The 13,717-nt window shown below is 37.1% G+C and overlaps 1 protein-coding gene across 1 annotated transcript in view; it reads left to right on the top strand.

Moving 5' to 3' along the window:
• The window catches only part of FAF1 (Fas associated factor 1), a 488,868-nt gene that overhangs the window by 68,966 nt on the left and 406,185 nt on the right, over window positions 1–13,717 (top strand). The window contains exon 2 of the mRNA XM_079154561.1: window positions 4,741–4,809. Within this exon, the coding sequence (XP_079010687.1) occupies window positions 4,741–4,809 (69 nt within the window). The remainder of the gene's footprint in view (window positions 1–4,740; window positions 4,810–13,717) is intronic.

Here is a 13,717-nt window from a genome sequence, read left to right as displayed (position 1 = left end):
TTTTGGTAGTTTGTTTCTAGGAATTTGTTAATTTCTTTTGGGGTTTCTAATTTGTTGACATGTAATTTTTCATGGTATTCTTTTTCATACTTTTATTTCTATAAAGTCATTATTCATATTCCTATTCTCGTTTTAGTAATTTGAGTCTTTTTTCTTAGCCAATCTAAGTAATTTTAAATTATGTCAGTTTGTTAAACTATTATAAGAACCAACTTCTGTTTTTTTGATTTTCTCTTGTTTTTCTGTTCTCTGTTTCATTTCTCTCTGCTATGGTCTTTATTTCCTTCATTTGCTGACTTTAATATTTCTTTTTTTTATTGTTTGTTCCTCAAGGTTAAAGGTAAGCTATTAATTTATATCGTTTTTTTTCTTTTTAAATGAAGGTATTTATAGATATAAATATTTTTGTGATTGGAAAAGAGACTTGTTTGATTTGTCTTTTTAAGATTTCTTGAGATTTTGTGCTCTAACTGTCCTTTATCCCAGAGAATGTTCCATGTGTACTTAAATGAAAAATATTTATTCCTGTTGTTTTTGGGGTTGAGTATTCTATATATGTCTATTAATATCTAGTTGTTGTGTAGCATTTTTCAAAGTCCTTTCTCTTCTTATAATGCTCTTTTGTCTAGTTACTCTTATCCATTATTCAGACCGTCATACTGAAATCTCCAACTCTTATTGTAGAACTGTTCTCTTTTCAATTCTTTCAGCTCTTTTCTTCATATATTTTGGGGGCTCTGCTATTAGGTATGTATATGTTTATATTTATCTCTTCTTGATTCATTGTCCTTTTTATCAGTATATAATATGCTTCTTTTTCTCTTATATGAAATTTTTGACCTGGAGTCTGTTTCATCTGATGTTAGTGTAGCCACTAAGCTTTCTTTAGGTAACTAATTGCATGGAATAGCTTTTTCCATCCTTTCACTTTCAGCCTGTTTGTCTCTTTGGATCCGAAGCGAGTCTCTTGTAAGCAGTATATAGTTGGATTATATCTTTTTTATTCTTTCTACTCGTCTTTGCCTTTTGTTTGAAGAGTGTAACTCGTTTACACTTAACAATAATTACTTATGGAAGCATTTCTGCCATTTGCTGTTTTGAAAATGTCATGAACAAATGTGTCATATCTTTTCCTCCTCACTTCTTTTATTATTTGTTTTGTGTTTATAACTCATTTTTGTGTGTATATTTAAAAAGTTATTTTAGATCACTCTTGCGATTACAAATAATCTCTTTCATTATAAATGTCTTTCGAATTAGTATCAATTTAGGTTCTGTAGTATACCAGACTTCTGCTCCTATACAGCCTGTCATATCCCCTTAATGTTCTTGTCAGTACTTACACTTTTATACATTATATGGTCACTATTATAGATTTATAATTATTTATGTATTTTTTTGTTAAAATCATATAAAAAGAAGAAAAGGACTTATATAAATCAAAAGCACAAAATACTGATTTTTGTATTGACTTATATTCAGATGTCTTGAAATGATTTGTTTACATCCCATCAAACCCACTGTAATTGAAAGTATGATAAGTTGAAAGAAAATGAATTTAATACAATTATCTTATTGAACATCATAGCTCAATAGCATAGTACATTTTTTTTTTATTGTAAACAAATGGGATACATGTTGTTTCTCTGTACATGGCGTAAAGGCATACCATTTGTGTAATCATAAATTTACATAGAGTAATGTTGTTTGATTCATTCTGTTATTTTTTCCCTTCCCCCCACCCCTCCCACCCCTCTTTACCCTCTATACAGTACTTCCTTCCTCCATACTTGCCCCCCTCCCTAACTCTAACTCTAACCCTAACACTAACCCTTCCCTCCCCCCCATTATGTGTCATCCTCCACTTATTAGCGATATCATTCGTCCTTTGGCTTTTTGAGATTGGCTCATCTCACTTAGCATGATATTCTCCAATTTCATCCATTTGCCTGCAAATGCCATAATTTTATCATTCTTTATGGCTGAGTAATATTCCATTGTATATATATACACCACAGTTTCTTTATCCACTCATCAATTGAAGGGCATCTAGGTTGGTTCCACAGTCTGGCTATTGTGAATTGAGCAGCTGTGAACATTGATGTGGCTGTGTCTCTGCTGATTTTAAGTCCTTTGGGTATAGGCCAAGGAGTGGGATAGCTGGGTCAAATGGCGGGTCCATTCCAAGTTTTCTAAGGAATCTCCACACTGCTTTCCAGAGTGGCTGCACTAATTTGCAGCCCCACCAGCAATGTATGAGTGTACCTTTCTCCCCACATCCTCGCCAACACCTGTTGTTGCTCGTATTCTTGATAATCGCCATTCTAATTGGGGTGAGATGGAATCTTAGGGTGGTTTTGATTTGCATTTCTCTTATTACTAGAGATGTTGGCTTAGTACATTTTTGAATGTCAGTTGTTAATCCTTTTGATGGTGTAATGGACCGAGAGCTGTGGCTCACTGCTGTTTCCCAGAATCACAACAGTATGGCAGTGCATATACTAGCCCAAGAAAAGCATAACAGCATATATGCAACCAGAGGAAAGAGAGAAAGGGGCAGAGAGAATATTTAAAGAATAAATAATGACTGGCCAGGAGCATTGTTGCATCCCTGTGATCTCAGGGGCTTGGGAGGCTGAGGCAGGAGGAGTATATGTTCAAGGCCAGCCTCAGCAATGTAGCGAGGCCCTAAGCAGCTGAATGAGACCCTGTCTTAAAATAAAAGAAAAAGGACTGGGAATGTAGTTCAGTGGTAAAGCATCTCTGGGTTCTATCCCCAGAGCCCCAAATAAATAAATAAATAAATAAATAAATAAATAAATAAATAAATAAATGAATGAATGAATGAAAAAATCTTTTTAAAAAAAGAATAATGGTCAAAAGCTTCCCAAATGTGATAAAAGTTAGGATTCTACATCTTTGTGATGTTCAATAGGTTTCAAGAAGGATAAACACAAAATATCTATACCAAGACACATTATAATCAAACTGTCAAAAGCCAAAGAGAAAACTCTATTTGTCTTTTTTTGTTTTTTGTTTTTTTTTGTAGTTCTGGGGATCAAACCTGGGGTCTCACACAGGCTAAGTACATGCTATGCCAGTGAAGTACATCTCCAGTCCCCAAAAAGAATCTTGATAACAGCAAGTAGTGATTTATATATAGTCATGTATTGTGTTTACTCTGGTAAACAAGAGGATGCACATACAATGGTTGTAACATGAGATTATATCAGAGATGAAAAATTCCTACTGCCTAATAACATCACAGCAATCATAATACAAGACATACCGATGTATTTGTGATGATTTTGGTATCAACAAACCTACTGTGTTGTCAGTCAATAAAAGTATAGCATATACAATTGTGTACAGGACCTAATACTTGATAATGATAACAAATGACTAGTATTACTAGTTTATGCATCCACTATACGATACTTTTTGTCATTGAGCATGTATTCCTTCTACAGGTCAAAAGATAAATGTACTGCAAAACAGTATGCCATGTTACATTGTCATGTCTTTTGATTACATCAGGTGTTTTACCTGTACCATCTAGATCTGTGCACACAGTGACAAAATCATCTACCAAGGCATTTCTCAGAACATACAGTCATCATTAATTGACATGTGGCTATAAAAATGATCACTAGTAAGATTAATAGTCAATTTCTCATCAGAAACTAAATAGTCCAAAAGAGGAGGAGATGACATTATTTAATTTGCTGAAAGGAAAAAAAACCCAACAAAACATGAAGTAAAGAATTGTTGGTCAAAACTGAAAGAGAAATTGACATTCCCAGATACTGAAGGTTAGAGAGGTTGTGACTACTAGATCTGCCCTACAAGAAATGCTAAAAGGAATCTATTGGAGGAAACAAAAGGGCACTAGATAGGAACTTGAAGTTATACAAAGAAATAAAGAACACTGTTAAAGGTAATTACAGATTGGCCCCTGACTTAAAATTGTTAAATATAAAAAAATTTTTTAACTTTACCATTGTCCAAATGTGATACAAAAGAAAAAGAAACTACTTTGAATTAATTTTAATGTTATATTAGCATATTAATATTCTCAGAACCAAATTCAGTTGCTGAGGTGGTCTTGAACTTAAGATCCTCCTGCCTCAGCCTCACAAGCCTCTGGGATTATAAGCGTGCACCACTGCACCTGGCACATTTAGATTTTTATATTAAGTCCTACCTGTGTATATTTTATACTTAGAGCACATCTTAACTTAGTCGAGCCATATTTTAAGGACTCATTAGTCTCAAGTGCCTGATGACTACTGAATCAGACAGCACAGGTCTTAGACGTTGTATAGATTTAGGTTATACTTTAGGTCTGTTACCTGTTTTGAGTTAATTTTTACATCAGTTGCGTTTTGGCTTGAGTTCAGTTATTTATACATGGTTATTCATTAGAACCCTTTTAGTAAACTTGTTCGTAGCAATTAGAGATCTAGAGATTAAACTGAGCTCCAAATCTCAGTATTTAAGCATGTTATTATTTTAATTGTTTTTTTTTTTAATTTTAGAATAGTCTAAATTTACTTTGCAATTTAAAGTTTTCAAACTGTATGCATACAGTGTTCAGAAGTATTAGCCATTTAGTGTCTTGGATTTATTTATATATTTTCTTGAGCTTCAAATACATATTATGTATGCTATTTGCTTTTTAAAATCTATCTTCCCTATTTCTAAAATTATATCTAAAATGCTTATTTACTTGGTTTTTAGGCATGTACTGGCATTGAAAACATTGATGAAGCTATTACATTGCTTGAACAAAATAATTGGGACTTAGTGGTAAGTACTGTTTTCATTTTCTGACCTGTATTCAAATTTTATGAATTCTCCAATATCTTTACCATTCTTTTTAGGTGGTTCAGCATATTACTGCACTCCATAACTTATCTCAATAAGTAGGATCTAATTATCATAACTTATCATGACTACTATGTAGTCATTTTTAGTTCTGTATTAAATTACTAAATTACTATGACTTCTTAGATAATTGTGATTTTTAAAAGTTGGTCTCTTGTCTTACTGTGTATTTTGTTTTACCTTTTCATGTAGTGTTGTAGTGGAGATGTGTAGAAGGAATGAAAAATCAGACTTGCCTGAATGTCTGAGTAACTCTCTTTGATATTTCCCCTTTACTTCTTGGGGTCTCACTGGTAACTTACTCCACTCTAAATTATTAAAGAAGAGGCATTCTGCTGTGGTTTCCTTATGAACCCCAGGCAGTTTATTATGGAGGTGGTTTAGTTTAGTCTTTTTTTCTGGAGGCAGGCAGAGACTCAAAAGGGAAAGCATAGCACACCACCAAATACTTAACCAATTGCAAAGCAAACTAAAAATAAATTGAATTGTAGCAGTCAGTACTGGCTGCATTAGGATGACACAAATGTCCTTTTATGTCTTTGAAGTCTTGAAGAAAGTTGAAATTACATTTTGAAGAAGTACTGATTTTCAAAAAATCGAAACCTGAGATGTGTACTTATAGAAGTCTGTAAGATTAGATATATAAGTACATATATATATTTGTATATTACATGGACTTACATAGTTCTTAGTTATTATCTATATGCTTAGCATATATCTACCATTATTATTTTTTTACTCCATGTAAAAAATATTTTCAGATTATAAAACTAATAATGCTCATTGTAATTAAATGAGAAGATAAAAAAAATTTACAAAGAAGAAAATGCTCCTGATTCAAAACCCTTATATCTGGAATCTTCCCATATTTGAAACTTTTAAAGTAAAAGTGTAAAAGGTTTTGAATTTTGGATCATTTTGGACTTTAGGTTTTGTGTGTGGGAGGGATTACTGGGGATTGAACTCAGGGGTACTCTACCACTGAGCTGCATCCCTAGCCCTATTTTTGTATTTTATTTAGAGACAGGGTCTCACTGAGTTGCTTTTGCTTAGTGCGTTGGTTATGAACTCAAAATCCTCTTGCCTCAGCCTCCCGAGCCACTGGGATTACAGACATGTACCACTGTGCCTGGCGGATTTCAGATTTTTGATGTAGGGATATTCAACAATAAAGTTTATGCAAGTATTAAATAATCTGAAATCTGAAAATATTTCTGGTAGTAAGCATTTCAAATAGGAGATATTCAATCTGAAATTGTCTTTAATCCCATCACTTGAGATACTTGTTTCACATTTTTGATACGTAAATTAGATTATTTTATACTGTTTTGTAATCTGCATTTTTTACGTAACAGCACACTTGAATATTTTTCTGTCCAGATATCAATGTTACTCATTTAAAAAGATGTTTGCATAGGTTTTCATGTTTTGGTTGTAGCATAATTATCAACCATTCTTATGCTGTTGAACATTTTAAATTTTTTGTAATAGTTTGTTATTATGAATATTGTTGTGGAGAGCATTCTTGTATGTACATATTGTATATTTAACCTTTCATTTTCCTAGAAGAAACTGTGTAAATTCAATTCATAATTGAATTTCCAGGTCAAATTATGTATTTTTAGACTCTTGGATACTTAATGCCCAATGGATTTCCAGGATGCTTTCACTAATTTAAATTTCTACCAAGTGTGTACATCAAATCATTGCTTCCTTAGGTTTTTTTTACTTTTTGACTCTTGAGAAAATTTAGAATCATTTGTATACCCTAGTCCCAAATCCAGCATTTTAACCACTGTATTCCAATAAAGCATGTATACAGGTGATAGTATCATGATTTCTTTTAGAGGATGGAGGGAAGGGGCAGTGACTTATTTGAAATGATGTCCCCTAGCTTCTGTTTTCAGACTTCTTTAACAATAGCATGTACAGTACTTGATTTAGTTTGTATATTTTGCAGGTGTTTTTGGGGAGACTGATGAAAATTATTTGGGAGGTTAAAAAGCCCACCAAGTCATTCTTGCATGATACTAAACTAATGGGATAGGTAAAGGATGTAGAAAAAGAAGATCGTAGACTGGGATAAGTTTTTGATGTGGGATTTGTCATTTGGGGAAATAGATTTAAGTTCTTTCATATCTCCTTCCTGTTGATTTTGTTCGTTAGTTTTGAAGGTTTTGATCTCACACTGCAGTGGTCCAAACAAAAGCATAAGGCTGTCTTTCAGAACCTTAAACTTGGGCTTTCTTTCAAAATACACCTCCTAGTTGACTTTCCTCTGCAAATATCCACTTTTATTAACAGTAAATCTTTGCTGTACTTAACTGTCTTGCTCCGTAAATTTTCTTATTTTCATTTCATATTGACTGAATATTTTCTCAACCCAGCCTATCTAGAGTCTTAGAAAAGGAGAACTTTCCCAGACATTGTTGAATAATTGAATGGTAAGGTTTTCCCCAGCTTTTTTTTTAATTAAAAAAATATTTTTAGTTGTAGATGGGTACTTTTATTTTATTTATTTTTATGTGGTGCTAAATATTGAACCAGTGCCTTGGATGTGCGAGACAAATGCTCCACCCCTGAGCCCCAGCCCCAGCCCTCTCCAGCTATTTTTGAGTCACTTGATTTTGGAAACTATTGTCAAATAGCACTTGGGGTTAAAAATATTAGTGTGGTATTTGTACAAAAATACAATCTCACACTGAAGCAAAAGCAGCAAGCTATCTTTCACAACCTTAAATTTTGGCTTTCTTTTGAAGTCTATCTCCTAGTTGAATTTTCTCTGCAAGTATCCCACTTTTATTCATAGTAAAGATTTGCTATACTTTCTCTTTTTCTCTCTTTCCACTAACAATACAGAAGACTTCATGAATTTGTGTGTCATCCTTGCCACAGGGGCCATACTAATCTTCCCTGTATTATTCCAATTTTAGTATGTGTGCTTCCAAAGCCAGTACCTAACTCTCTTACTCTAAATTTTTTCATTTCTCCCTGTTTTTATATAGCACTCATTTTATGATTTTTTTTTTTACAAGTGAAACTTAAACATTTTGGATAATACATTACTAGTTAAACTTTTGATGGAACTTTAATATGGTATACTCTATTCTGCCTATACATTATGTTTTGTGTTTCTGTGTTATAGCTGCTGTCACTGTGCGTTTTATGGGCCCATGGAACTGTTTTTGCATAATTTAAACTTTTTACCTAGGATGTTTGTATTTTAAATTTCCTGTGCATATCGTTTTGACCTGTCTTCCATTGTTTTTGTGCATATTTTGCTAGAGAAATGTAAAGAAATTTGAGTTAGGTACTGCAATCATGAATTGTGAAGAACTTTAAAAAATCCAATAATGAACTTATTTGGTGAGTATTGATTGAGTACTGTGTGCCCAGATTTTTACTAGATACAATGGGGACTTAAAAAAATGTAACAATAGTCTATAACTGTTTTCTGTTACTTTAACAAAATACCTGAGATAGTCAACATAAGAAGAGGAAAGATTGATTTTGACTTAGGTTTGGAGGTTTCAGTTTGTGGTTCATTTCCCCCTTTGGTTTTAGGCCTGAGTTGGGGCAACACATCAAAGCAGGATTGCATGTCACAGGAATTTGCTCACCTTGTGGCAACCAGGGAACAAATAGAGAAAGGGTTGGGGTCCCAATATTTCCTATAAAGGCACACCCCTGATGAAGAATTTCCTTCCACTGGTCCCATCTTGTAAATGTCCTGTGATCTCCCAGTAGAGCCTTGGGCTGAGGACTGAGATTTTAGCACATGGGACTTGGGGAGACATTGAAGATCCAACTATAGTAGAAGCTCTTTGGCTTGGTTCTGAATGCTTCACATTCATCATATGGTGAGACACATCAAGCAGGCCAGGGAGAGTTTGCATTTATCACAAAGTTATTCTCTCATTAACCCATTAATCCATTGATCCACAAGTGAATGCATCCATTAATTAGGGCAATGCCCTCATGATTTAATCACCTTCCAGAGGTTTCACCTTTCAATTACAGTTAACGTATGGCTTTTGGGCTTCAGTTTTCAACACAGGAGATTTGGGACACGTTCAAACTGTAACTTTGAGAAGTAGGTTTAAAAATTGATAAGACACTGGATCTCTTATCCATGTATATTTATTATTCTCAGGAATGGGAGTAACTTTCTTACAAAATAATTTTTGTAAGTTTTTTAGCTATTTCGTAGATTTACACACACAAATAACAAGTATATTCTATGAAAATACAGCCTAGTCCCAGGGGTCCTGGTCCTTAGTCTCTTTCCATGATTTGTACATCGTGTTCATTATATAGGTTATGGTCCACAAAGAAGTCTTCCAAATCCTACTTTAGCACTCTACAGTTGACTGTATTTATTTGGGAGCAATCGCAGGTTAGGTTATTTATGCTAAAATTCTGAAAACAAAATAAAATGAACTGTAATACTTTTGAAAAGTGTCTTGGCCAAATGTTTTACTTGACATGCATCCTGCAGCTCTCCCCCTACTTCAGTCAAACTCAGACTGTTAACATTTTCCACAGTCCTGTTCTTATAGTTTAGAGAGAATGAATGTCATTGCAACTGAAAGTCTTTCGTTGTATGTGAATCTCATTTTCCTTTTATATCGAAAGGTAAGTACATAAGGAAGAATGATTTGTAGTGTTAGAATCTTAACCAAGATTGGCATCTTACTTGAAAGTGTACTGCATCATAGTTCTAAATTATAATCTAGGCTCCAGAATTGACTCACTGCTCACTTTCTATTTTTAAGTATAGAAGAATTTGGGCTGCTGCTGGTGGTGAGACTACAAAGCTATGTGATCGGTGACTTTGTGTAATCACAGTGTTAGACAGCTGAATACAGTGGTAAACACATTGCATTCATCTTGAATCAAGAGGCCTGTTGTTCACACCTTTCTCATTATTTATGGAGTATGGCTTTGACCAGGTTATTTCTCTCTGAACTTCATAACTTCCTTATATCAAGTAAAGGAAGAACTTTATACATTTCAAATATCTGTGCATATCCCGTTTTGTTTATCCTTTTAAACAAATTTATATTGTAGAAAATGGCAGAAGATGCACTGCCACTTGTTTCACGGAGGTTCTGTTCTGTATATATGAAGCTTCTTCAATAAATTAAAATTTCCTAAAAACCCAAACAGGTTCAGGACAATATATTTAACATACTTGATAATTCAGAGCTAAGTGAAATAAAGTAAAAGTAAACATTAACCTAGCTACACAACATTTTTAAGTACTCTATGCTTTTAGGAAATGATTTTTGAACTTTGCACTCAGTTTTTGCTCTTGTTTGCTGCCTGTGCTGATGTTGCCATTTTGTAGAAGTCTCTATTCAGAGTGCTTGTATTTATCCTTAAGTACATGTCCCAATCTAAGACAAAAATGAGACAAATCAGCATGTGTGTTTTTGAATTGTCACTGAATTTCTAGTCCTCAAAGATAATCATATACTTACAGAATCTTATAGTAAATTCATATACACTTAAGAGACAAAACCATGGAAAATTATCACACACATAACCTGTCCCACATTAAGATTCATTGAGGTACCTTTTCCAGTGACATTTCCATTCCACCAGTTTTTACTTTTGGTTAAACATACCTTAATGATTGTCCTAAAATTCCATAGAACACTTTCTTCCACTACTCTATTCAGGATGTGGCTATAGAAGTCCTCAGATGTTCACTGCTTTCCTGTTTTATACAGCGTTAAGAACACCTGCAGTTTTATGAATGAATAGCCTAACCAGTGACATAATAAGTCTCTGTGCTCATCAGAAAGCAGCCAAGCATTGAACACTGCCCTTCATCAACGGCCTTCAGACATTGGCTTATATTTGCACAGATGCTGGCTATGACAAAGAGAAGTTACTGTGAAAGAATATTTTATCATATCAATTTCTTTTCCTTTGCTACAGCCTTTTTTGTTTCCCTTACTCTCTTTTATGTCCCTTAGGGACCATATCCCATTATTTATAGAATTATTCAGTTTCTCAGGTTTAAAACTGGCAGCCATCCTTCCTGCTACTGTTTCTCTTTTACTTGAGGCCTACTTTTGCTACACATCATGTCAACTGATTTTACTAGATTATTTCCTTTAATTTCATAGCAGGTGGATAGGTAATAAGTATTAGTTTATTTTTATAGGTGAGAAACTGAGGCCCAGCCAAGTTAACTAAAATAGTCAAGCTCAAATAGCTGTTAGAGATAAAAGTGATGTCGAACACAAGTCAAGCATTCCATAAGAGATTATCATAGCTTAAAATAACAGTTGAAGATTATTTTAAAAATTATAAAATTTTCCCTATCCATTGTGAACTATTTTATTCCACCTACCACTCACGACTAATTTCACCTTGTTAAGTGAAAGGGGTTTAGCTGTAGTCACATGGTGTTGCTTTATAATAAATATGTTTGTTTTGTTTTCAAATCAAGTCTAAGATTCCAGAGGAAAGGAATTATGTTTCTTACTGATTTTGTCTTTGGTAGTTGCTTAATAAATGCTTTTTGATCGATTTTGTTATTAGCAAGCTTAGTTTTAGGTCTCTTCCTTCTCTGTCATTAGGATTTTTGAAACTCTTTGCTGTTAGGAGTTTTGACTCTTACTGATTTCACTTTTCTTTATCTGTCAAACAAGTTTGAGGAATGTGGATTGGGGTTAACCCAGACACCTGAAAAATAGGATAAGGTTGGTTTCAGTATCTTATTAACAAAATTTTAGATGGGTCTCTCTATGGTGGCATTTTTGAGAAAGTATTTTTCACAAGTACTTATTTGCAATTTTTTTCCAAGCATCACATTAAAATTTCTTTTCCTGGGGGATTTCAAGATGGCGGCCTAGAGGGTGGCTGCATTTCATGTTGCTCCAGGACTCAGGATTCAAAAGAGGGGATATTGAGATGCTTGGGACCAACTCAAAGCAGCCGGGTGACTCTCACCCCTTGGGGAGGCATCCCGGATGGGACGGTGGTCCCGGAACGCAGGAAACTTTGTGAAGTAGAACTGCTGGCGAGACGCCCCTCCCCCCGCTGGAGCAGTGAACCGACAGCTGGGAGCATCGTAAAGGAGGCCGCTCGGCACAGCGCTGGGACTCGGAGCAACCACTGGGGCTCCGGCGGCTGCCCAGGGAAAGAGTGGCGAGGAGAGCTGTGTGGACTCAGGACACCAGGGCCTGCCCTGAGGAGGAGGAGGAGGAGCGTGGCCACTTGGATTGGGAGTGACTGCACCAGAGCTACAGGCGGGAGCCAGAGGAGAAGCTGCGCGGCGAGCTGTTTGGACTCAGAACGACGCTTCTGAACACCGGGGCCTGCCCTGAGGACGAGGAGGAGGAAGAGGAGCGCGGCCGCTTGGATTCGGGGTGACTACACCAGAGCTACAGGCGGTTGCCAGAGAAGGGGCTGCGTGGCGAGCTGTTTGGACTCAGACCACTTCTGAACCCCGGGGCCTACCCGGAGGAGTAGGAGGAGGATGAGGAGGAGCGCGGCGGGTCGTTTGGACTCGCAGTGACTGCATTAGCGCTCCAGGCGGCTGCTCAGAGGAGAAGGCGAGTGGTGAGTTGTTTGGACTTAAAGTGACAGCTCCTGAACACAGGGGGGCTGCCTGGAGGAGAAGCGTGGTGGGACGCTTGGTCTTGAGTGGCCGCACCAGAGCTCTGGGCGGTTGCCCAGAGGACCTGTGCTGCGGGTCACGTGGACTCACAGCCACTCAGAGCGACCGCTCCTGAACACCCGGGGGGTTATCTGGAGAAGGAGGAGGAACGGGGAGGGTCACTTCAACTCGGAGTGATTGATTGCCCAGGGCTACGGGGGGTTCGTGGAGGTGGAGGCACGAAGTGAGTTTCTTGGACTCCTAGTGACCGCACTGGAATACTGGGCGGCTGTCTGGAGGAAGAGGCATGTGGCGGGTCTCTGGGACTCAGAGCGATTGTACGGGGCCCCAGGTGGCTGCTCAGAGGAGGGGCCGCATAGCCAGGCGATTAGGTGCAGAGCAGGGTCCCAGGATCTAGGAGGCTTCTTGGTGGAAGAGCCGCACAGAGACAGGCTTAGGGCGAAGTGAAGGTTCCAGACCTGCGGGCAGATTCTATGAGGAGGGGCAGCCTAAGGAGATTCATCTGCGAAGGGTGAGGCTCCCAGGCCCAGGAGGTAGGGCCGGGCCCCTGGGAACTTTGCAGAAGAAGGCAGCCCAGCCCAGGCGGTAGCTGTAAATTGAGGGGAACCTCTAGGAGGGAACTGACCAGCGAGACCTCCCCACTAGGTGAGTCTTCCCTGCCGGGTGAGGTTTCCCCACAAGGACGGTAAAACCAGAGACTCAGGCCCAAATAGGCCTTGCCTCAGCCCACAGCCTAGGTCCCCTTTGGATGACCATTGGTTAACAAGTGGAGGCACCTCTGCCCACTAGCAGGGATTATACACCACCTGAAGGCCACCACTCCTAGAGAGGCAGCTTCCTTGTGTTGCACCGCATTATCAACTTCCTCTAAGACGTCAGCCTACTGAAGGCTAAGAGGGGATATATAGAAATCTTCAGGGACATTGTAAGTCAATAGAGGAAATCTGCAATATCTCAGCGGTCCTCTGATACCTGAACAATATGAGAAAACAAGGAAAGAAAATGCTGCAAACAAATCTAGATGTTACATCAATAAAACCCAGTGACAGCATGGCAGAAGAAATGACAGAAAAGGAGTTCAGAATGTACATAATTAAAATGATCAGAGAAGCAAACGATGAGATGAAAGAGCAAATGCACGCACTGAATGATGAGATGAAAGAGCAAATGCAAGCATTGATTGATCGCACCAAT

The sequence above is a fragment of the Sciurus vulgaris genome (assembly GCF_902686455.1).
Source record: "Sciurus vulgaris genome assembly, chromosome: 1".
Lineage (NCBI taxonomy): Eukaryota > Metazoa > Chordata > Mammalia > Rodentia > Sciuridae > Sciurus > Sciurus vulgaris.
This window is presented reverse-complemented; position numbering and strand designations above follow the sequence as displayed.